This window comes from Leucopleurus acutus (assembly GCF_964270905.1).
Source record: "Leucopleurus acutus genome assembly, chromosome: X".
In the NCBI taxonomy this organism is placed as follows: domain Eukaryota; kingdom Metazoa; phylum Chordata; class Mammalia; order Artiodactyla; family Delphinidae; genus Leucopleurus; species Leucopleurus acutus.
In genome coordinates, this window is record NC_139148.1 from 46,482,366 (window position 1) to 46,507,672 (window position 25,307).

General features: G+C 39.0%; 1 protein-coding gene across 1 annotated transcript in view; it reads right to left on the reverse strand.

Moving 5' to 3' along the window:
* The window catches only part of PHF8 (PHD finger protein 8), a 94,932-nt gene that overhangs the window by 18,410 nt on the left and 51,215 nt on the right, over positions 1–25,307 (reverse strand). Inside the window, exon 18 of the mRNA XM_082864611.1 lies at positions 15,266–15,361. Within this exon, the coding sequence (XP_082720737.1) occupies positions 15,266–15,361 (96 nt within the window). The remainder of the gene's footprint in view (positions 1–15,265; positions 15,362–25,307) is intronic.

A 25,307-nucleotide genomic window follows, 5' to 3' on the forward strand; every position in this document is an offset into this window, starting at 1 on the left:
GACAGGGCGAGAGAGAGGCATGGACATATATACACTAACAAACATAAGGTAGATATCTAGTGGGAAGCAGCCGCATGGCACAGGGATATCGGCTCGGTGCTTTGTGACCGACTGGAGGGGTGGGATAGGGATGGTGGGAGGGAGGGAGACGCAAGAGGGAAGAGATATGGGAACATATGTATATGTATAACTGATTCACTTTGTTATAAAGCAGAAACTAACACACCATTGTAAAGCAATTATACCCCAATAAAGTTGTTAAAAAAAATAAAGAATGTTACAAGAGACAAGGAAGGACACTACATAATGATCAGGGGATCAATCCAAGAAGAAAATATAACAATTATAAATATACATGCACCCACCATAGGAGCACGTAAATACATAATGCAACTGCTAACAGCTATAAAAGAGGAAATCGACAGTAACACAGTAATAGTGGGGGACTTTAACACCTCACTTACACTAATGTACAGGTCATCCAAAATGAAAATAAATAAGGAAACAGAAGCTTTAAATGACAAAACAGACCAGATAGATTTAATGGATATTTATAGGACATTCCATCCAAAAACAGAAGATTACACTTTCTTCTCACATCCAGACCCAGTAAGTTTAAGAAAATTGAAATCATATCAAGCATCTTTTATGACCACGCTATGAGATTAGAAATCAATTACAGGGGAAAAAACGTGAAAAAACACAAACACATGGAGGCTAAACAGTACGTTATCAAATAACCAAGAGATCACTGGAGAAATCAAAGAGGAAATCAAAAAATACCTAGAGACAAATGACAATGAAAACATGACGATCCAAAACCTATGGGATGCAGCAAAAGCAGTTCTATGAGGTAAGTTTATAGCTATACAAGCATACCTCAAGAAACAAGAAAAATCTCAAATAAACAATCTAATCTTACAACTGAAGGAACCAGAGAAAGAAGAACAAACAAAACCCAAAGCTAGCAGAAGGAAAGAAATCATAAAGATCAGAGAAGAAATAAATGAAATAGAAACAAAGAGAACAGCAAAGATTAATAAAAGTAAAAGTTGGTTCTTTGAGAAGATAAACAAAATTGATAAACCAGTAGCCAGAGTCATCAAGAAAAAGAGGGAGAGGACTCAAATCAATAAAATTAGAAATGAAAAAGGAGAAGTTACAACAAACAATGCAGAAATACAAAGCATCCTAAGAGGCTGCTACAAGCAACTCTATGCCGATAAAATGGAAAACCTGGAAGGAATGGACAAATTCTTAGAAAGGTATAACCTTCCAAGACTGAAACAGGAAGAAATAGAAAATATGAACACACCAATCACAAGCACTGAAATTGAAACTGTGATTAAAAATCTTCCAACAAACAAAAGTCCAAGACCAGATGGCTTCACAGGTGAATTGTATCAAACATATAGAAAAGAGATAACACCGATCCTTCTCAAACTCCTCCAAAAAATTGCAGAGGAAGGAACACTCACAATCTCATTCTATGAGGCCACCATCACGCTGACACCAAAACCAGAGAAATATACTACAAAAAAAACAAAATTACAGACCAATATCACTCATGAATATAGATGCAAAAAAACTCAACAAAATACAAGCAAACAGAATCCAACAACATATTAAAAGGATCATACACCATGATCAAGTGGGATTTATCCCAGTGATACAAGGATTCTTCAATATATGCAAATCAATCAATGTGATACACCATATTAACAAATTGAACAATGAAAACCATATGATCATCTCCATAGATGCAGAAAAAGCTTTTGACAAAATTCAACACCCATTTATGATAAAAAGTCTCCACAACATGGGCATAGAGGGAAACTACCTCAATGCAATAAAGGCCATATATAACAAAACCATAGCAAACATCATTCTAAATGGTGAAAAATGAAAACATTTCCTCTAAGATCAGGAACAAGACAAGGATGTCCACTCTCGCCACTATTATTCAACATAGTTTTGGAAGTCCTAGCCATGGCAATCAGAGAGGAAAAAGAAATAAAAGGAATACAAATTGGAAAAGAAGAAGTAAAAGGGTCACTGTTTGCAGATGACATGATACTATACTTAGAGAATCCTGAAGATGCCACCAGAACACTACAAGAGCTAATCAATGAATTTGGTAAAGTTGCCGGATACAAAATAAATGCACAGAAATCTCCTGTATTCCTATACACTAATGATGAAAAATCTGAAAGAGAAATTAAGGAAACACTCCCATTTACCATTGCAAGAAAACGAATAAAATACCTAGGAATAAACCTATATAGGGAGACAAAATACCTGTATGCAGAAAACTATAAGCCACTGATGAAAGAAATTAAAGATGATACCAACAGATGGAGAGATATACCATGTTCTTGGATTGCAAGAATCAATACTGTGAAAATAACTATACTATCCAAAGGAATCTACAGATTCAATGCAATCCCTATCAAATTACCCATGACATTTTTTATGGCACTAGAACAAAAAATCTTAAAATTTGTATGGAGACACTAAAGACCCTGAAGAGCCAAAGCAGTCTTGAGGGAAAAAACTGGAGCTGGAGGAATCACACTCCTTGACTTCAAACTATACTACAAAGCTACAGTAATCAAGACACTATGGTACTGGCACAAAAACAGAAATACAGATCAATGGAACAGGATAGAAAGCCAGAGATAAACCCACGCACAGATGGTCACCTTATCTTTGATAAAGGAGGCAAGAATATACAGTGGAGAAAAGACAGCCTCTTCAATAACTGGTGCTGGGAAAACTGGACAGGTACATGTAAAAGTATGAGATTAGAACACTCCCTCACACCATACACAAAAATAAGCTCAAAATGGATTAAAGACCTAAATGTAAGGCCAGAAACTATCAAACTCTTAGAGGAAAACATAGGCAGAACACTCTATGACATAAATCACAGCAAGATCCCTTTTGACCCACCTCCTAGAGAAATGGAAATAAAAACAAAAATAAACAATGGGACCTAATGAAACTTAAAAGCTTTTGCACAAATAAGGAAACCATAAACAAGACCAAAAGACAACCCTCAGAATGGGAAAAATATTTGCAAATGAAGCAACTGACAAAGGATTAATTTCCAAAATTTACAAGCACCTCATGCAGCTCAATAACAAAAAAACAAGCAACCCAATCCAAAAATGGGCAGGAGACCTAAATAGACATTTCTCCAAAGAAGATATACAGATTGCCAACAAACACATGAAAGAATGCTCAACATCATTAATCATTAGAGAAATGCAAATCAAACCTACAATGAGATATCATCTCACACCAGTCAGAATGGCCGTCATCAAAAAATCTAGAAATAAATGCTGGAGAGGGTGTGGAGAAAAGGGAACACTCTTGCACTGCTGGTGGGAATGCAAGTTGATACAGCCACTATGGAGAACAGTATGAAAGTTCCTTAAGAAACAAAAAGTAGAACTACCAATACGACCAAGCAATCCCACTACTGGGCATATACCCTGAGAAAACCATAATTCAAAAAGAGTCATGTACCAAAATGTTCATTGCAGCTCTATTTAAAATAGCCAGGAGATGGAAGCAACCTAAGTGTCCATCATCGGATGAATGGATAGAGAAGATGTGGCACATATATACAATGGAATATTCCTTAGCCATAACAAGAAACAAAATTGAGGTATTTGTAGTGAGGTGGATGGACCTAGAGTCTGTCATACAGAGTGAAGTAAGTCAGAAAGAGAAAGACAAATACTGTATGCTAACACATATATATGGAATCTAAGGAAAAAAATGTCATGAAGAACCTAGGGGTAAGACGGGAATAAAGACACAGACCTACTAGAGAATGGACTTGAGGATATTGGGAGGGGGAAGGGTAAGCTGTGACAAAGTGAGAGAGTGGCATGGACATATATACACTACCAAACATAAAATAGATAACTAGTGGGAAGCAGCCGCATAACACAGGGAGATCAGCTCGGTGCTTTGTGACCACCTAGAGGGGTGGGATAGGGAGGGTGTGAGGGAGGGAGACACAAGAGGGAAGAGACATGGGAACATATGTATATGTATAACTGATTCACTTTGTTATAAAGCAGAAACTAACACACCATTGTAAAGTAATTATACTCCAATAAAGATGTTAAAAAAAAGAACCTACTTTTAAAATGTGATAAAAGTTATTAGCTTTCTTTTTAGAGAAATATACATGGATATATGCATACATTTATGTTAAAAATACAGCAGTGTTAATTATTTGCTCTATGAATGGGGAAACAATGGATAAGATCAGCTTTTGATACAGAAATATTCATATTTTTTATGTAGAATGAGGAAAAAATATCATAAATAAATTATATATATATTTGACTATTTCTTACTATATATAGAAAGGGCATATGAAAATATTGAAGACCTACATGAATAAATGGGCAAAAGTCAGACATAAAATTTACAAAACAAAAAATTCTAAAGCTAATACAAACATATAGGAAATGTCTAATCAAAGAAATGCAAATTAAATCAGTGAGATTCTGTTGTTTGCTTGTTAATTACCAAACATCAAAAAATACAATGATAGGAGGAAGGAAGATGGCAGAAGAGTAAGACGTGGAGATCACCTTCCTCCCCACAGATACATCAGAAATACATCTACACGTGAAACAACTCCTACAGAACACCTACTGAACGCTGGCGGAAGACCTCAGACCTCCCAAAAGGCAAGAAAGTCCCCACGTACCTGGGTAGGGCAAAACAAAAAAGAATAAACAAGAGACTACAGGATAGGGACGGGACCTGCACCAGTAGGAGGGAGCTGTGAAGGAGAAAAGGTTTCCACACACTAGAAGCCCCTGCATGGGCAGAGACTGCGGGTGGCGGAGGGGGGGAGCTGTGAAGCCGAGGAGGAGAGCACAGCAACAGGGCTGTAGAAGGAAATGCAGAGAGATTTCCGCACAGGGGTTCGGTGCCAACCAGCACTCACCAGCCCGAGAGGCTTGTCTCCTCACCCGCCGGGGCAGGTGGGGCTGGGAACCGAGGCTCGGGCTGCAGTCGGAGCGTGGGGAGAGGACAGGGGTTGGTGGCATGAACACAGCCTGCAACGGGTTAGTGCACCACGGCTAGCCAGGAGGGAGTCCGGGAAAAAGTCTGGACCTGCAGAAGAGGAAAGAGACGTTTTCCTCCCTCTTTGTTTCCTGGTGCACGAGGAAAGGGGATTAAGAGCGCTGCTTAAAGGAGCTCCAGATACAGCGTAAGCCGCGGCTAACAGCGCGGACACCAGGCACGGGCATGAGACGCTAAGGCTGCTGCTGCCACCATCAAGAAGCCTGTGGGTGAGCGCAGGTCACTCTCCACACCTCCCTTCAGGGGAGCCTGTGCGGCCCGCCACTGCCAGGGTCCCGGGATCCAGGGACAACCTCCCCGGGAGAACACACGGCGCGCCTCAGGCTGGTGCAACATACCGCCAGACTCTGCCGCCGCAGACTCGCCCAGCACTCGGTACCCCTCCGTCCCCGCGGCCTCAGTCAGCCAGAGCCTCCGAATCAGCGGCTCCTTTAACCCCGTCCTGTCTAAGCGAAGAACAGACGGCCTCCGGCGACCTACACACAGAGGCAGGGCCAAATCCAAAGCTGAACCCTGGGAGCTGTGCGATCAAAGAAGAGAAAGGGAAATCTCTCCCAGCACCCTCAGGAGCAGCGGATTAAATCTCCACAATCAACTTGATGTACCCTGCAACTGTGGAACACCTGAATAGACAACGAATCATCCCAAATTGAGGAGGTGGACTTTGAGAGCAAGATTTATTACTTTTTCCCCTTTTCCTGTTTTTGTGAGTGTGTATGTGTATGCTCCTGTGTGAGATTTTCTCTGTATAGCTTTGCTTTCACCATTTGTCCTAGCATTCCATCCGTCCATTTTTTTGTTGTTGTTTTTTACTTAAAAATTTCTTTTCTTAATAAATATTCTTTTATTTTAATAACTTTATTTTATTTTACGCTACTTTATTTTCTTTTCCTTTATCCTCTTTCTTTCTTTCTTTCCACTTTATTTTTCCCTTTTATTCTGAGCCGTGTGGATGAAAGGCTCTTGGTGCTGCAGCCAGGAGTCAGTGCAGTGCCTCTGAGGTGGGAGAGCCAACTTCAGGACACTGTCCACAAGAGACCTCCCAGCTCCACATAATATCAAATGGCGAAAATCTCCCAGAGATCTCCATCTCAACACCAGCACCCAGCTTCACTCCACGACCAGCAAGCTACAGTGCTGGACACCCTATGCCAAACAACTAGCAAGACAGGAACACAACCCCACCCATTAGCAGAGAGGCTGCCTAAAATCATAGTAAGTCCACAGACACCCCAAAATACACCATCAGACGTGGACCTGCCCACCAGAAAGACAAGATCCAGCCTCATGCACCAGAACACAGGCACTAGTCCCCTCCACCAGGAAGCATACACAACCCACTGAATCAACTTTAGCCACTGGGGACAGACACCAAACACAACGGGAACTACGAACCTGCAGCCTGCAAAAAGGAGACCTCAAACACAGTAAGATAAGCAAAATGAGAAGACAGAAAAACACACAGCAGATGAAGGAGCAAGATAAAAACCCATAAGACCGGGCTTCCCTGGTGGCGCAGTGGTTGAGAGTCCGCCTGCCAATGCAGGGGACACGGGTTCATGCCCTGGTCTGGGAGGATCCCACATGCCACGGAGCGGCTGGGCCCGTAAGACATGGCCACTGAGCCTGTGCATCCAGAGCCTGCGCTCCGCAACAGGAGAGGTCACAACAGTGAGAGGCCCGCATACTGCAAAACAACAACAACAACAACAAAATCCCTACCACACCTAACAAATGAAGAGGAAATAGGCAGTCTACCTGAAAAAGAATTCAGAATAATGACAGTAAAGATGATCCAAAATCTTGGAAATAGAATAGAGAAAATGCAAGAAACATTTAACAAAGACCTAGAAGAACTAAAGATGATGCAAGCAATGATTAACAACACAATAAATGAAATTAAAAACACTCTAGAAGGGATCAATAGCAGAATAACTGAGGCAGAAGAATGGATAAGTGGCCTGGAAGATAAAATACTGGAAATAACTACTGCAGAGCAGAATAAAGGAAAAAGAATGAAAAGAACTGAGGACAGTCTCAGATACCTCTGGGACAACATTAAACACACTAACATTCGAATTATAAGGGTTCCAGAAGAAGAAGAGAAAAAGAAAGGGTCTGAGAAAATCTTTGAAGAAATTAGAGTTGAAAACTTCCCTAATATGGGAAAGGAAATAATCAATCAAGTCCAGGAAGCACAGAGAGTCCCATACAGGATAAATCCAAGGAGAAACACGCCAAGACACATATTAATCAAACTGTCAAAAATTAAATACAAAGAAAACATATTAAAAGCAGCAAGGGAAAAACAACAAATAACACATAAGGCAAACCCCATAAGGTTAACAGCTGATCTTTCAGCAGAAACAGCAAGCCAGAAGGGACTGGCAGGACATATTTAAAGTGATGAAGGAGAAAAACCTACAACCAAGATTACTCTACCCAGCTAGGATCTCATTCAGATTTGATGGAGAAATTAAAACCTTTACAGACAAGCAAAAGCTGAGAGAGTTCCGCACCACCAAACCAGCTTTACAACAAATACTAAAGGAACTTCTCTAGGCAAGAAACACAAGAGAAGGAAAAGACCTAAAATAACACACCCAAAACAATGCAGAAAATGGGAATAGAAACCTACATATTGATAATTACCTTAAATGTAAATGGACTAAATGCTCCCACGAAAAGGCACAGACTGGCTGAATGGATCCAAAAACACGATCCATATATATGCTGCCTACAAGAGACCCACTTCAGACCTAGGGACACATACAGACTGAAACTGAGGGGATGGAAAAAAATATTCCATGCAAATGGAAACCAAAAGAAAGCTGGAGTAGCAATTCTCATATCACACAAAATAGGCTTTAAAATAAAGACTATTACAAGAGACAAAGAAGGACACTACATAATGATCAAGGGATCGATCCAAGAAGAAGATATAACAATTGTAAATATTTGTGCACCCAACATAGGAGCACCTCAATACATAAGGCAAATACTAACAGCCAAAAAAGGGGAAATTGACAGTAACACATTCTTAGTAGGGGACTTTAACACCCCACTTTCACCAATGGACAGATCATCCAAAATGAAAATAAATAAGGAAACACAAGCTGTAAATGATACATTAAACAAGATGGACTTAATTGATATTTATAGGATACTCCATCCACAAACAACAGAACACACATTTTTCTCAAGTGCTCATGGAACATTCTCCAGGACAGATCATATCTTGGGTCACAAATCAAGCCATGGAAAATTTAAGAAAACTGAAATTGTACCAAGTATCACTTCCATCCAAAAGGCTATGAGACTAGATATCAATTACAGGAAAAGATCTGTAAAAAATACAAACACATGGAGGCTAAACAATACACTACTTAATAACGAAGTGATCACTGAAGAAATCGAAGAGGAAATCAAAAAATACCTAGAAACAAATGACAAGGGAGACACGACAACTCGAAACCTATGGGATGCAGCAAAAGCAGTTCTAAGAGGGAAGTTTATAGCAATACAATCCTACCTTAAGAAACAGGAAACAGCTCGAATAAACAACCTAACCTTGCATCTAAAGCAATTAGAGAAGGAAGAACAAAAAAACCCCGAAGTTAGCAGAAGGAAAGAAATCATAAAGATGAGATCAGAAATAAATGAAAAAGAAATGAAGGAAACGATAGAAAATGATCAACAAAACTAAAAGCTGGTTCTTTGAAAAGATAAACAAAATTGATAAACCATTAGTCAGACTCATCAAGAATAAAAGGGAGAAGACTCAAATCAAAGAATTACAAATGACAAAAGAGAAATAACAACTGACACTGCAGAAATACAAAAGATCATGAGAGATTACTACAAGCAACTCTATGCCAATAAAATGGACAACCTGGAAGAAACGGACAAATTCTTACAAATGCACAACCTGCAAAACTGAATCAGGAAGAAACAGAAAATAAGAACAGACCAATCACAATCACTGAAATTGAAACTGTGATTAAAATTCTTCCAACAAACAAAAGCCCAGGACCAGATGGCTTCACAGGCGAATTCTATCAAACATTTAGAGAAGAGCTAACACCTATCCTTCTCAAACTCTTCCAAAATATAGCAGAGGGAGGAACACTCCCCAACTCATTCTACGAGGCCACCATCACCCTAAAACCAAAACTAGGCAAAGATGTCACAAAAAAAGAAAACTACAGGCCAATATCACTGATGAACATAGATGCAAAAATCCTCAACAAAATACTAGCAAACAGAATCCAACAGCACATTAAGAGGATCATACACCATGATCAAGTGGGGTTTATTCCAGGAATGCAAGGATTATTCAATATATGCAAATCTATCAATGTGATAAACCATATTAACAAACTGAAGGAGAAAAACCATATGGTCATCTCACTAGATGCAGAGAAAGCTTTCGACAAAATTCAACACCCATTTATGATAAAAACCCTCCAGAGAGTAGGCATAGAGGGAAGTAACCTCAACATAATAAAGGCCATATAAGACAAACCCAGAGCCAACATCGTCCTCAATGGTGAAAAACTGAATGCATTTCCACTAAGATCAGGAACAAGACAAGGTTGCCCACTCTCTCCAGTCTTATTCAACATACTTTTGGAAGTTTTAGCCACAGCAATCAGAGAAGAAAAGGAAATAAAGGAATCCAAATCAGAAAAGAAGAAGTAAAGCTGTCACTGTTTGCAGATGCCATTATACTATACATAGAGAATCCTAAAGATGCTACCAGAAAACTACTAGAGCTAATCAATGAATTTGGTAAAGTAGCAGGATACAAAATTAATGCACAGAAATCTCTGGCATTCCTATACACTAATGATGAAAAATCTGAAAGTGAAATCAAGAAAACACTCCCATTTACCACTGCAACAAAAAGAATAAAATATCTAGGAATAAACCTATGTAAGGAGACAAAAGACCTGTATGCAGAAAAGTATACGACACTGATGACAGAAATCAAAGATGATACAAATAGATGGAGAGATATACCATGTTCTTGGATTGGAAGAATCAACACTGTGAAAATGACTCTACTACTCAAAGCAATCTACAGATTCAATGCAATCCCTATCAAACTACCACTGGCATTTTTCACAGAACTAGAATAAAAAATTTCACAATTTGTATGGAAACAAAAAAGACCCCGAATAGCCAAAGCAATCTTGAGAATGAAAAACAGAGCTGGAGGAATCAGGCTCCCTGACTTCAGACTAGACTACTAAGCTACAGTAATCAAGACAGTATGGTATTGGCACAGAAACAGAAAGATAGATCAATGGAACAGGATAGAAAGCCCAGAGATAAACCCACGCACTTATGGTCACCTTATCTTTGATAAATGAGGTAGGAATGTACAGTGGAGAAAGGCCAGCCTCTTCAATAAGTGGTGCTGGGAAAACTGGACAGGTACATGTAAAAGTATGAGATTAGATCACTCCCTAACACTATACACAAAAATAAGGTCAAAATGGATTAAAGACCTAGATGTAAGGCCAGAAACTATCAAACTCTTAGAGGAAAACATAGGCAGAACACTCTATGACATAAATCACAGCAAGATCCTTTTTAACCCACCCCTTACAGAAATGGAAATTAAAACAAAAATAAACAAATGGGACCTAATAAAACTTCAAAGCTTTTGCCCAGCAAAGGGAACCATAAACAAGACCGAAAGACAACCCTCAGAATGGGAGAAAATATTTGCAAATGAAGCAACTGACAAAGGATTAATTTCCAAAATTTACAAGCAGCTCATGCAACTCAATAACAAAAAAAAACAAACAACCCAATCCAAAAATGGGTAGAAGATCTAAATAGACATTTTTCCAAAGAAGATATACAGACTGCCAGGAAACACATGAAAGAATGCTCAACAGCATTAATCATTAGAGAAATGCAAATCAAAACTACAATGAGATACCATCTCACACCAGTCAGAATGGCCATGATTAAAAAATCTAGAAACAATAAATGCTGGAGAGGGTGTGGGGAAAAGGGAACACTCTTGCACTGCTGGTGGGGGTGTGAATTGGTACTGCCACTATGGAGAGCAGTATGGATGTTCCTTAAAAAACTACAAATAGAACTACCATATGACCCAGCAATCCCACTACTGGTCATATACCCTGAGAAAACCATAATTCTAAAAGAGTCATGTACCAAAATGTTCATTGCAGCTCTATTTACAATAGCCAGGAGATGGAAACAACCTAAGTGTCCATCATCTGATGAATGGATAAAGAAGATGTGGCACATATATACAATGGAATATTACTCAGCCATAAAAAGAAACGAAATTGAGCTATTTGTAATGAGGTGGATGGACCTTGAGTCTGTCATACAGAGTGAAGTAAGTCAGAAAGAGAAAGACAAATACCGTATGCTAACACATATATATGGAATTTAAGAAAAAAAAGTCATGAAGAACCTAGGGGTAAGGTGGGAATAAAGACACAGACCTACTAGAGAATGGACTTGAGGATATGGGGAGGGGGAAGGGTAAGCTGTGACAAAGTGAGATAGTGGCATGGACATATATACACTGCCAAACGTATAATAGCTAGCTAGTGGGAAGCAGTCGCATAGCACAGGGAGATCAGCTTGGTGCTTTGTGACCACCTAGATGGGTGGGATAGGGAGGGTGGGAGGGAGGGAGACGAATGAGGGAAAAGATATGGGAACATATGTATATGTATAACTGATTCACTTTGTTATAAAGCAGAAACTAACACACCATTGTAAAGCAATTATACTCCAATCAAGATGTAAAAAAAAAAAATACCATGATACAGACTGCGTGTTTTCAACCCAGTATCATTCTCCCTTTCTTGCTTACTAATAAAAACATAATTTTGTGGAACAACAATGTACCTAACTAAAAACTACACTTCTTGGCCTTTCTAGCAGATAATCTTGGCCATGTGACACAATTTCAGCCAAAGAGATTTTTTTTAAAAGTAGAACTTAAAGCAGCCATCTTGCGACCCTGAGGGGATAAGCACTCACTAAGGATGCCTGAGAGGTTCCTATTACTCATAGGCAAAGACTATTGTTAACTATATGCCCAATGCCTGTGAGGATTCATAAACAAGTACTCTCGCATATGGCTGGTGGTAGCGTAAACTAGTAAAACCTTTCTGGAAAACAATTTGGCAATACATACCAAGAACTTTTAAAACATTCACATTTACAAATTGTAGTGGCAAGAGTGTAGGGAAATAAGCACTCTCATGCATTGTTTGTGGGAGTGTAAACAATCTCCAACATGTAATTGTTAAGTGAGAAAAGTAAAGCACATGACATATGTAATGTATGTCTCCAATTGAGTTAAGAAGGGGAAAGAAAATATATACATGCATTTACTTGTATATGAATAAACTACGTCTAAAAGGATACACATAAAATTGGTAATAGTGGTTGACTCCAGGTGGGGAATTGGAAGGCTGTGGAACAGGGGTGGGAGGGAGACTTTTCACTGGATATCCTTATATACCTTGGCCCTTTGAGAGTTTCATGGGAATCTATCCTAAGCATATAAATAGAGATACAAACACTTACATACAAAAATGTTCACTCCAAATGTTACCACTAATTGTAAACACTTGGCAATCAGCTAAATGCCCTACATTAAAGAGGTTAGGTAAATTAGGTATATCCATGGGATAGAATATTTTGTAGCCATTAAAATATTATTTATAAATAACGGCACAGGGATATGCTTATGATATAATATTAATTTAAAAGGCCAGATATATTTACTGGTTTTGAACTTTTACAGTCAACCTCTAGTCAACATAGAGTATTAATTACAAGTCAATGGTAACAACCTTGACAATATAAACAAAAAAGTACAGCTTATAGAAGGTTGGAGGAAGAAAGAAAGAATAGCAGCACTAATGTCCGTATCTTAGAAAGTGGGTAATCAAGAGAGACTGACAAAAGCCGATGGGAGGACAAACAGTGGTTAAGTTAATAAATCAAGGGGGAAAAGGCGGGGGGTGGGATGAACTGGGAGATTGGGATTGATATATATACACTATTGATTCTATGTATAAAATAGATAACTAATGAAAACCTACTGTATAGCACAGGGAACTCTACTCAATGCTCTGTGGTGACCTAAATGGGAAGGAAATCCAAAATGAGGGGATATGTGTATATATGTATAGCTGATTCACTTTGCTGTACAGTATAAACACAATATTGTAAAGCAACTATACTCCAATTTAAAAAAATCAAAAAAAGGTTAATAAATCAAGAAATGGTGGTATAAACCCTATTATCTTGAATTTTGGAGGCAACTACAAGAAAAATGAAAATGACAAGGTTGCCTCTCAGGCAAGGGATTGGAAGTAGCAAAAGCAGAGGCAGAAGACCATTGCATTTTATCCTAAACCTCTCTGTACTATATGGTTTGCTACCAGATATACACATTATTTTGATTAAAAGGCAAAAAAAACTTTTAAGTAGGATATATGACTGTGATTTCAACCATAAAAAGAAAAATGCATAGGAAAAAAGACTAGAAGGAAATATATCAAAACGTTAACAATGGGGCTTCCCTGGTGGCGCAGTGGTTGAGAGTCTGCCTGCCGATGCAGGGGACACAGGTTTGTGCCCCAGTCTGGGAAGATCCCACATGCCGCGGAGTGGCTGGTCCCATGAGCCATGGCCACTGAGCCTGCGTATCCGGAGCCTGTGCTCCACAATGGGAGAGGCCACAACAGTGAGAGGCCCGCGTACCGCAAAAAAAAAAAAAACAAAAAAAAAACAAAAAAACCTTAACAGTGGTTGCTTCCGGGTGGCAGAATCATGGGTGATTTCTTCTTTATACTTTCCTCTATTTTCCAAATTTCCTATTATGCTAAAAAGCCAGAAAGTATAGGAGATAATAAAATCAGAAAATAGGCCTGAAGAAAGAAAAAAGAAACATTTGCTGATTGACTCACTAAGAGAACACTTTTCAGGACTGCCCTGCCACCCCATTCCTCCAATCCCAAGCAAATACCAGAAAGGTCAAATAAGGCTGGGTGGGGACAGCACACCCTTTATTTCCTGGGGAACCACAGGGGTACTGTGATGCCAGCACCCTCTGTGGCAGACTGTTGCAGTAATGGCTCTCAATTTGCTCACATGTCCTTGTGTGCATAGGAAAACTTTGCAGTTCCCACTCCCAAGAGATAGAATCTATTTCTCCACTTTTGGAATCAAGGCTTGGCCATGTAACTTGCTTTGGCAATGGGACAATGGAAAACATGACACAACAGAGGCTTGAAAAGTGCTTGCATATTGGGCTTGTCCTCTCTTGCTGCTGGACACCCTTCTGCTACCTTGTGAAAAAGCTTAGGCTGGCCTTCAGGTGGGTGAAAGACCACATGGAGAGAGGCCCCAGACACCCCAAATTAGGTCCTGGACACCTGAAGGAGATATTTTTAGACCATCAAGCCCCAGGCAATCTGGTCCAGACTAGAACAATAGTTCTGCCAACCTACAGAATCATGAGAAATGATCAACCATTGTTCTAAGACACTAAGTTTTAGATAGTTTGATTCAGCAAAAGCCAACTGACATACCCTCCAATGAAAAAACCACCCAGCCAGGGAGATGAATAAAATTCTTTTATTACCCTCTAAATTCCATATTCATCTCAAAACTCATTCATTCTTCCCTCCTCAGAGATGGCCTCTCAGCCAGTACAGGTAATAATCTAAGGAGTCTTGGGCCTTGTAGAGCTCAACAGTTAGCAGAATATCCCTCCTTTGACAATATTATTATCAAAGGGCTGGGATGATGGTAGCAGAATGTTCTCAGGAGCCTTAGACTGCTTGCTGAAATCTGCTCAAGGTCTTCCTCTTTTCATCTCAAGCCATGTAATATCAAAAGCAACATGCTCCATTACCTCTGATTTTGCTGACCTGAGTGCAGGAACTCTGTGTCTTATTGATTATTTTTGCTCCAGCACCTAACATGGTACCTGGCATACAGCAGGCACTCAACAAATGTTTGCTGAATAAACAAATGAGTGTCTTCCTATATTAAATGTCCCACCTAGCCAGTGGGACATATTTTCTCCCCAACCACCCCCACAGAGTTTAAGGACAGAATACTGGATCACCTTTAGGACTCCATGGAGCATCATCTGAATTCTTCTTTTTCTTGGGTCGAGATTTCAAAGCAGGGTCATCATCGTCAGACTCCAGGGAAGGGTAAACTGCAGTGAGAGGGAAAAGCAGGGTAAAATGAGATCTCATCCAGAAGGGTGATGACAGAATGATACCTACCTGAGCTCCTCCCACCCCCCTACAAGTGGACCCTTTACTTAATCCATACTCAACTGTAGGAATTCTTGAATATGCCACATACTTTTCATGTCTTTCTACTTTTGTACCCTTGCTGCAAATGTCCTTCTCCCAGCATCACCTAACTCTGATTTCACTCACCCAACATCCATTTAGTGAGTAACTTCATGAGTTAATGACCGTACAAAATTCAGCTTTAGATTCACATCCTAAAGAAGCCTTCCCTCTTCTCTTAATCTCATTCAGATGCGTCCTCAACTCTCCACAGTATTCTGTGCATACCTCTATTGGAGTTGTTATATAGTATTTAAGAGATGATTAGTAAATGTCATCCCCAATTTACTGTGAGGGCAAGGATATGTATTATTTGATTTTAAACTAAGGGAGCTGAACATAATGAAGAGTGGGTGCTCAGTAAGTGTTTGCTGAATTAATGGAAAAAGAAATGGTTCACACATTCACACAAAGGAAACAAAAAGACCACTTAGGCTGAATTGGGAACAAGATTATTATAACTGAATGATGCGAATGACAAAACACACATATATAAGTATCTCAACCTATATAAATACATAGAAACATCCAGTTTTATCATACACATGCAACACCTATACAGTTTAATAGGAAAATGGTCTAGAAAGGTCCTACTGATGAGGTCAAACTCTGCTACTGCTAAACCTAAAAGAGAAGCAAAGTGAGAGTGAATATTTCCTCCTAATGACTACTCCCATTCCTCCTACTGATCAGCTTCAAACTTCTCTAGAATTCTACTTCATCAGAGGAATGCAGTCTCCCACTTCCTTCCAGAAGGGTCTCTCTGTAGGAAAATGAGTCCATTTTTCAGGCTTTCCTCCTTCAGCAAAGAAGTAAAACACCTCTTTGACTCATTAAAAACAATTTTTTGAATTTATTAATTGTCCCTAGAAAGAAATGACTACTGGTAACAGTTGTTTGAGAAAGGTTCCATCCCTACTAGACTAATGGCTGTCAATGTTATTTTGTTGGGTTTGAAAGGTTCTTCCACCTAAAGGAAAGAAGTGTAGTATGGTAGAAAGACCTTGAGTCTCAGGATTAGACAATTACTTTGAAATCCTGGACTGACCCACTAGCTTAGTAGCCTAGGAGAACTGTAAGTCTCACTACCTTCACCCATAAAATTGAAATAATAGATGAACCTGCCTTGCAAAGTTCTGAGGATTGAGAGATAACAGGTATAAAGTAACATACAAAAGGAATTCCATTCTAAGGTTCATGTCTTATTCAAGATGGAATAAGATGTAGATAATAATTAATTTTAGACATTTGAAGAAAATACAAGTTAAAATACGCATATTAAAAATACAAGGGTAGGGCTTCCCTGGCGGTGCAGTGGTTGGGGGTCCACCTGCCAATGCAGGGGACACGGGTTCATGCCCTGGTACGGGAAGATCCCACATGCCACGGAGTGGCTGGGCTCGTGGGTCATGGCTGCTGAACCCGCGTACTGCAAAAAAAAAAAAAAATACAAGGGTGGGAGGAGTGATGCCTCCTCCAAAAATGATGGAGTTGGGAGCTCCAAGGATCTGTCCCTCCACTGAAGCAACCATTAAGCTGTCAAAAACTACAATAATCAGCTTTTTGGGGACTCTGGAATCCAATCAAAAACTTATAACAACAAAGGGGATGCTTAACAAAGAAAAAGCCTGCTTAATTAAGGCATTTAAGGAAAATTCTGTCAGGAAATCTCAGCTGACTGCTGAGGCAGTGGAACAGATGCTTCAGTGACCACACACAACAAGGAACACAGTATTTGCAAAAACTCATTTGGAAAGTCATTAAATAAATAGATAACTGTAGCTCACCATAAGCAACAACAGCAATCTCTAGGGAAGAAGGAAGATATGACTTCCAGAGTTATCACATTATAATATTCAAAAGGTCTAGGTTTCAAACAAAAATTATAAGGCATGCAAAGAAACAGGAAATTATGTCCCATTTACAGGAAAAATATTGATAAAAATTGTCCATGAGGAAGCTCAGACATTGGACTTACTATACAAAGACTCTAAATCAACTGTCTTAAATATGATCAAAAATAACCATGTCTCTCCGGAAGCAACCTAAATGTCCATCAGCAGAGGAACAGATGAAGAAGATGTGGTACATATATACAATGGAATATTACTCAGCCATAAAAAGGAACGAAATTGGGTAATTTGTGGAGACATGGATAGACCTAGAGAGTGTCATACAGAGTGAAGTAAGTCAGAAAGAGAAAAACAAATACGGTATATTAACACATAGTGGAATCTAGAAAAATGGTATCGATAATCCTATTTGCGAAGCAGAAATAGAGACACAGACGTAGAGAACAAATGTATGGACACCAATGGGGAAAGAGGAGGGGTGGGAGGAATTGGGAGATTGGGATTGACACATATACATTATTGATACTATGTATAAAATAGATCACTAATGAAAACATACTGTATAGCACAGGGAACTCTACTTAATGCACTGTAGTGACCTGAATGGGAAGGAAGTCCAAAAGGGAGGGGATATATGTATATATGTATGGCTGATTCATTTTGCTGTACAGTAGAAACTAACACAACATTGTAAAGCAACTATACTCCAATAAAAATTAATTTTAAAAAACTGTCCTTTGAAACGATCAATTAAATTGATAAGATGTCAGCAAGAATGACAAAGAAAAAGACACAAATTACTAACATCAAGAATAAAAATAAAAAGAATAAAAAATAAAATAACATCAGATAAAAAATGTCACTAAAGACTTCACAGACATTAGAAGGATAATAAGGGAATACTACAAACAACTCTATGCTCATAAATTCTACAACTTAGCTAGAACGGACCAATTCCTTGAATACCATGAACTATCAAAACTCACCCAAGATGAAATAGGAAACCTGAATAATCCTATATCTACTAAAGAAAATAAATCCATAGTTAAAGCCTAAAAAAGAAATCCCTAGGCCCAGGTAGTTTCACACAAAAATTCTACTAAACATTTAAAAAAACCCACTAATTATACATAATCTCTTCTAGAAAACAGAAGAGAAGGGAACATTTCCCAACTCATTCTTTGAGGCCAGCACTGACTGCCCTGATACCAAAACTAAAGACAGTACAAGAAAAGAAAATTATAGACCAATATCCCTCATGAACACAGACACAAAAATCCTCAGTGAAATACTAGTAAACCAAATCCAGTAATATAAAAAAAGAATAATACACCATGAGCAATTAAGGTCTATCCTGTGATTTCAATTCTGGTTTGATATTTGAAAATCAGTCAATGTAACCTACCATATTAACAGACTAAAGGGAAAAAACCACATGATTATATCCACTGGTGGAATAAAAACATTGGGAAAATTCAATATTCATTCATTTAAAAAAAAAACTCTCAGCAAAATAGGAATAGAAGTGAACTTCCTTAACTTGATAACCTATACAGATAATATCACAATAATGAAAAGACTAAATGCCTTCCCCCTTAGATTGGAAACAAGGGTGTTAGTTCACTCTCACCACATCGTGCTTGAAATCCTAGCCAGAACAAAAAGGCAAGAAGGAAAAAAGACATACAGATTGGAAAGAAAGGAATAAAACTGTACCTACTTGCACATGACATGATCATGATCATCTAGACAAAAAAATACCAAGAACATACAAAACATTCCTAGAATTAATAAGTGAGTTACCAAGGTTGCAAGATACAAGGTCAACACACAAAAATCAATCATATTTATATATACTAGCAATAAACAGTTGGAAACCAAAGGTTAAGAAAGGTACCATTTACAGTATCTCCAAAAAATACGCAACTCAGGGATAAATCCAACAAAAAACATGTGTAGAACCTGTATGCTGAAAACTATGAGACACTGATGAAAGAAACTTTTAAAAGAGTAAATATGGAGGAACATACCATGTACACAGATTAGAAGATTCAATATACCTAAGGTGACAATTCTCTTGCAGTCCTTGTGTAAAACAGTTTGCTGGTCCCTCAAAGAGTTAAACACAGAATTATCATATGACCCAGCAATTCTACTCTTAGGTATATGCCCAAGAGAAATGAAAACATGTGTCCACACAGAAACATGCACAAAAATGTCTACAGCAGCATTATTCATAACAGCCAAAAGGTGGAAATAACCCAAATGTCTATCAGCAGATGAATGGATAAATTGTGGTATAACCATACAATGGAATACTAAGTCAACCATAAAAAGCAACAAAATACTGATACAGCCTATAACTTGGATGAACCTTAAAAACATGGTAAGTGAAAAAAGCCAGACACAAAAGGTAACAAACTATATGATTACTTTATATGACATATCCCAAACAGGCAAATCCATATGGACAAAAAGCAGATTAGTGGTTACCAGGGTATGAGGGGAGGGGGGAGCATGGGGAACAATTACTTAATGGATCCCGGGTATTTTTCTGGGCCCATGAAAATATCTTGGAAACAGAGGTGGTGGTTGCACCACATTGTGAATGCGCTAAAATGCCACCGAACTGTACACTTTAAAATGTTTAATTATATGTAATGTGACTTGTACCTCGATAAAAAATGAAGATCACAATTCTCTCTGAATTGATCTATATATTTAACACAATTCCAACCAAAATCCTAGCAGAAATTGTTGTGGATTCAGACAAACTGATTCTAAAATTTATATGGAAAGGCAAAATTGAAGAAATCATATTACTTGATTTTAAGAATTAATAAAGCTTCAGTAATCAAGATAGTAAGGTATTGACAAAGAGATTGACACGCAGATCAATGGAAAAGAACAATTCAGAAACAGAGCCACACAAATATGGTCATTTGATTTTTGACAAAGGTACAAATGCGAGTCAATAGAAAAATAAAATAAAAAATAGTCTTTTCAAGAAATGGTGTTGGAACAATTGGACATCCATATGCAAAAAAAAAGGTGAACCTCAATCTAAACATCATACCTTATGTAAAAATTTAGTCAAAATGGAACATGGATAGAAATGTAAAACCTAAAACCATAAAGTTTTTAGGTGAAAAAAAAAGGAGAAAATTGTGCCCTGAGTTTACAGAAAGAGTTGTTAAATAAGACACTAAAAGCATAAGCCATGAAAGATAAAACTGATAAACTGGACTTTCTAGAAAGTGAAAGTGTTTACTTTAAGAAAGAAAGTCTTAAGAGAATGAAATACAAGCCACAGACTGGGAGAAAATATTTGCAAATCATTTATCTGACAAGAGACTTGAATCCAGACTATATAAAGAACTTTCAAAGCTCAACAGTTAAGAAACAACCTAATGTTTTAAAAGGCAGCAGTTGTTCAAAGTGTCTGTTTAGACATTTCAAAAAAGAGTATATGACTGGCAAATAAATACATGAAAAGATGTTCAACATCATTAGCCATCAGATGAGCCACTAAATGAGATATTGCTACACACCTATTAGGATGACTGAAATAAGTATACTGACAATACCAAGTGCTGATGAATATGCAGAGCAATTAGAACTCTCACACATTGCTGGTGGGAATGTAAAATGGCACAATCACTGGAAAACAGTTTGGCAGTTTCCAATAAAGTTAAAGCATCCACTGCTCACGTTGTTCAGGAATCCCATTCCTAGGTATTTATCCTAGGGAAATAAAAACTCATGTTCACACAAAAGCCTGCATACAAATATTCACAGCAGCTCAATTCATAATCGCCCAAAGCTGTAAACAATCCAATGTCCTTCAGTGGGTAAATGGATGAAGAAACTGTGGTAGTGGGACTTCCCTGGCGGTCCAGTGGTTAGGACTCTGTGCTTCCACTGCAGGGGGCATGAGTTCAATCCCTGGTCAGGGAACTAAGATCCCACACGCCACATGGCAAGCCAAAAAAGCCCAAAACAACAAAACAAAACTGTGGTAGATCCATACAATGGAAAACTCTTCTTCAACAAAAAAGAACGAGCTATTGATATGCAACAACATGGATAGAATCTTAAAGGCATTATGCTAAGTAAAAGATACCAGTCTCAACATATTACATACTGTATAATTCCATTTATACGACATTCTGGCAAAGGCAAAATCACAGTGATGGGGAATGGTGGTTGCCAGGAGTTAGGGGTAGAGGGAGGGCATGACTACTAAGGGATAACATAAGGGACTCTGGAGGGGTTCTGTGTTCTACTCATTGTGGTGGTGGTGGTGGTGGTTACAAGAATCTAAGCATGTGTATACCAACAAAGCCAATTTTACTTAATGTTAATTTAAAAAATAAACCCTTTATCGGGCTTCCCTGGTGGCACAGTGGTTGAGAATCTGCCTGCCAATGCAGGGGACACGGGTTCGTGCCCCAGTCCGGGAAGATCCCACATGCCATGGAGCGGCTAGGCCTGTGAGCCATGGCTGCTGAGCCTGCGCGTCCGGAGCCTGTGCTCCGCAATGGGAGAGGCCACAACAGTGTGAGGCCCGCATACCACACACACAAAACCCTTTATCAAAAGGGAAAACAGACTGAAAATAAATGAACAGAGCTTTCAACTCAAGATGTTGTACAAAGAACATTAAGAAAAAGGAATAAAATAAAACCAGAAATTAACAGTAAACAAACACCAAACACTGGAGATAATTAGTAAATCATCAAATAAACTAGACAAACTATGTTAAACACCACAACCAAATACAGCTAATTTCAAGAAGGAAATATCAATTCAAAACCAGTAATTCTACTAATGTAAATCACCATTAGCAAATTAACAGAAAACTATGTGTTTATATTAAAAGATGCCCAAAAATCATTTGATAAAACCCAATTCCACTCTGGATTTTAAAACAAACAAAAACTTCTCAAACTCCCCTGAACTTCATGACAGTAGTCTAACAGAGACCTACAGAGCCCTACATACTGAGTGGACAAACACTAGCAGCATTACCTTTAAAGTCAGAAACAACACAAGGATGCCCCCTATCACCATTACTACTCAACACTGTAATAAAACTAGGAAAATCTAGAGGTATGAATACCAGAAAGAAAGGGGGTGTTATGGGCTAATTGTGCCCCCGCCCCAAAATATATTGAATTCCTAATCCCCGGTACTTCAGAATACGACTGTATTTGGAGATAAGGCTTTGAAAGAAAGTTAAAATGAGACCACTAGGATAGGCCCTAAGCCAATCTGACTGGTGCCTTTTTAAGACGAGATTAGGATATAGAGAGTGACACCAGGGGCCCATGTGCACAGGGGATGACCATGTGAAAAAGTAGCAAGAGGGAGGTCATCTGCAAGCCAAGGAGAGGCCTCAGGAGAAAGCAACCCTGCTAATACTTTGCTCTTGGACTTCTAGCCTCTAGAACTGTGAAAAAATTAATTTCTGTTGTTTAAGCCAACCAGTCTGTGGTATTTTGTTATGGCAGCCCTAGCAAACTAAGATAGGGGACACAGATCACCTACCTCAAGAGCCCAAGACAATTAGCTGAAAAACTAACAGAACTAATAAGAGCATATAAGGCAATCCAACACAGGATCAATATAGAAAAATCAACTATTTTCCTGCATACTAGCAACAGCCAATTGGAAAATATAATAGATAAAAAGATGCCATTTTCAATAGGAATGAAACTATAAAATAAAATACCTAGTAATAAACTGAAGAAGAGATATACAAGAAAGCCTGAATAAATAGCAGACCATGTTTGAAGACAGAAGGACAAGATGGCCTGTTTTGTGGCTGCTCAAAGGTAAATGGCAGAATGATAGCAATGTCATCCAGAAGTTGCACTGGTTCAAAAGCAATTTTCCCTGGCATGTTGTTTTTAACCAATCAGTGGTGAGTTTTCTCATATTTCAGAGAAAACCTTAGCTATATATGAAGACCTACACACAAAAGCTAAAAATCCTGCAATAGTGCCTCCCGTCAGAGGAAGGGTAAATGGTGGCTTTGTTTTCTACAAAATTAAGTTCTGTTGGGAGAGGAGGATGGTGGAGAGTGCAGCTGAAGACGTTGTGAAGACACTTTCCCCTGTGTTTAAAAACAACAAAGGACTTCCCTGGTGGTGCAGTGGTTAAGAATCCGCCTGCCAATGCAGGGGACACGGGTTTGAGCCCTGGTCCGGGAAGATTCCACATACCACGGAGCAACTAAGCCCGTGTGCCACAACTACTGAGCCTGCGCTCTAGAGCCCGCGAGCCACAACTACTGAGCCCGTGCGCCACAACTACTGAAGCCCGCGCACCTAGAGCCTGTGCTCCGCAACAAGAGAAGCCACCTGCAACAATGAGATGCCCACGTACCACAACAAAGAGTAGCCTCTGCTTACCACAACTAGAGAAAGCCCGTGCACAGCAACGAAGACCCAACAGAGCCAAAAATAAATAAATAATTTAAAAAAATAAAAACAACAACAACAAAAGACTGCTGACGACTAGGCTCTGGATCAGATTTTAATTTGATAAAGCTGCTATTTATCGTAAGCAAATGCCCTCAAGAACCAACATCTGGAAGGAGAAACCTGAGCCCAGGCAGAGTTTAGGGCTACAAAGGATCCACTGACTACAATGCTGGGTGCAAATGCCGATGGGCTCTAACCAGGCAAGGATTACTATTAGGACTGTCATTATCTGGGCCAGTGTTTTGGCTTCAAAGCCACAGAGATTTTGAGGGGTATACCCCTTTCTTTTTCTTGTAAGCCCTATTATTTTTAGTGTACAAATCTTCAGGACATTTTTCAGAAATGTGTATATCCCACTGTAGCAGAAAGGGCTCTGATGAAAGATGTTAGTCTCCATAAATTAATCCATAAATTGCAAATGCCATGCAATCTTAATAAAAAATCCTAATAGGATTTTTCATGGAGTTTGACAAGTTGATTCTATAATCCATCTGGACTAGAAAAAGCTCAATAATGGCCTAGAAATTCTGGAAAAATAAGAACAAGTAGTTGGGTACCTCCTCATTAAACTGCCTTTCTAGTGTTGCTGGGCAAAGCAGGGATAGGGGGAAGCAGACAGAGGTTGAGTGAGTTGTTTGTCCTGAGGTAGGACTAGTGAGACCGGGTCCAGATGCCTTGGCTATAGGTCAATGTGACTGTCTGCTGAAGGTAAGATGGATAGCCAGGGAAACTTGGCAACAAACTAAGACCAATCACAGCTCAACCCAGAGATGATGGGCTTGCTGAACATCTGTATTCTCCTCAGGTCCAAAGCAAGTTATGCAGAGGGGAATCTGCCCTACCAGACACAAGGTCTAGAGTAACTAACCTATGAGGTAGTGCCACATGAGTGGACAAGTTGGTTTTATGGAACAGAATATTAATAACATCTAACACACAGCACTTACCATGTACTGGGCAATGTTTTAAGTGCTTTATGTATAACTCATTTAATCCTCACAACAACCTATGAGGTAGGTACTATTATCACAGAGAGGTTAATTAGCTTGCCCAAGGTTACATAGCTATTGAGGAACAGAACTGGGAACAGAGTAGAAAAACAAACCCAGGGAATTGCCTGGCAGTCCAGCGGTTAGGACTCTGCACTTTCACTGCCGAGGGGGTGGGCTCAATCCCTGGTCGGGAACTAAGATCCCACAAGCCGCTCAGCGCGACCCCCCCCCCAAAAAAAAGGAAAAAAGAAAAACAAATCCATATATATATGGGAATTTAGTTTAGGACAGAAGCGGAGCTTCAAATCAGGAGGATAATTGATGAACTAGTCAATAAATGGTATTGGGGAAAATGACTATCCATGTGGGAAAAAATACAGATTCTTACCTCTCACAATTCACAAAACCTAATTCCAGAAAAAAAGCTAAAATTTTAACTACTGTACAAGTTTTAGGTGAAAATATAAGAAA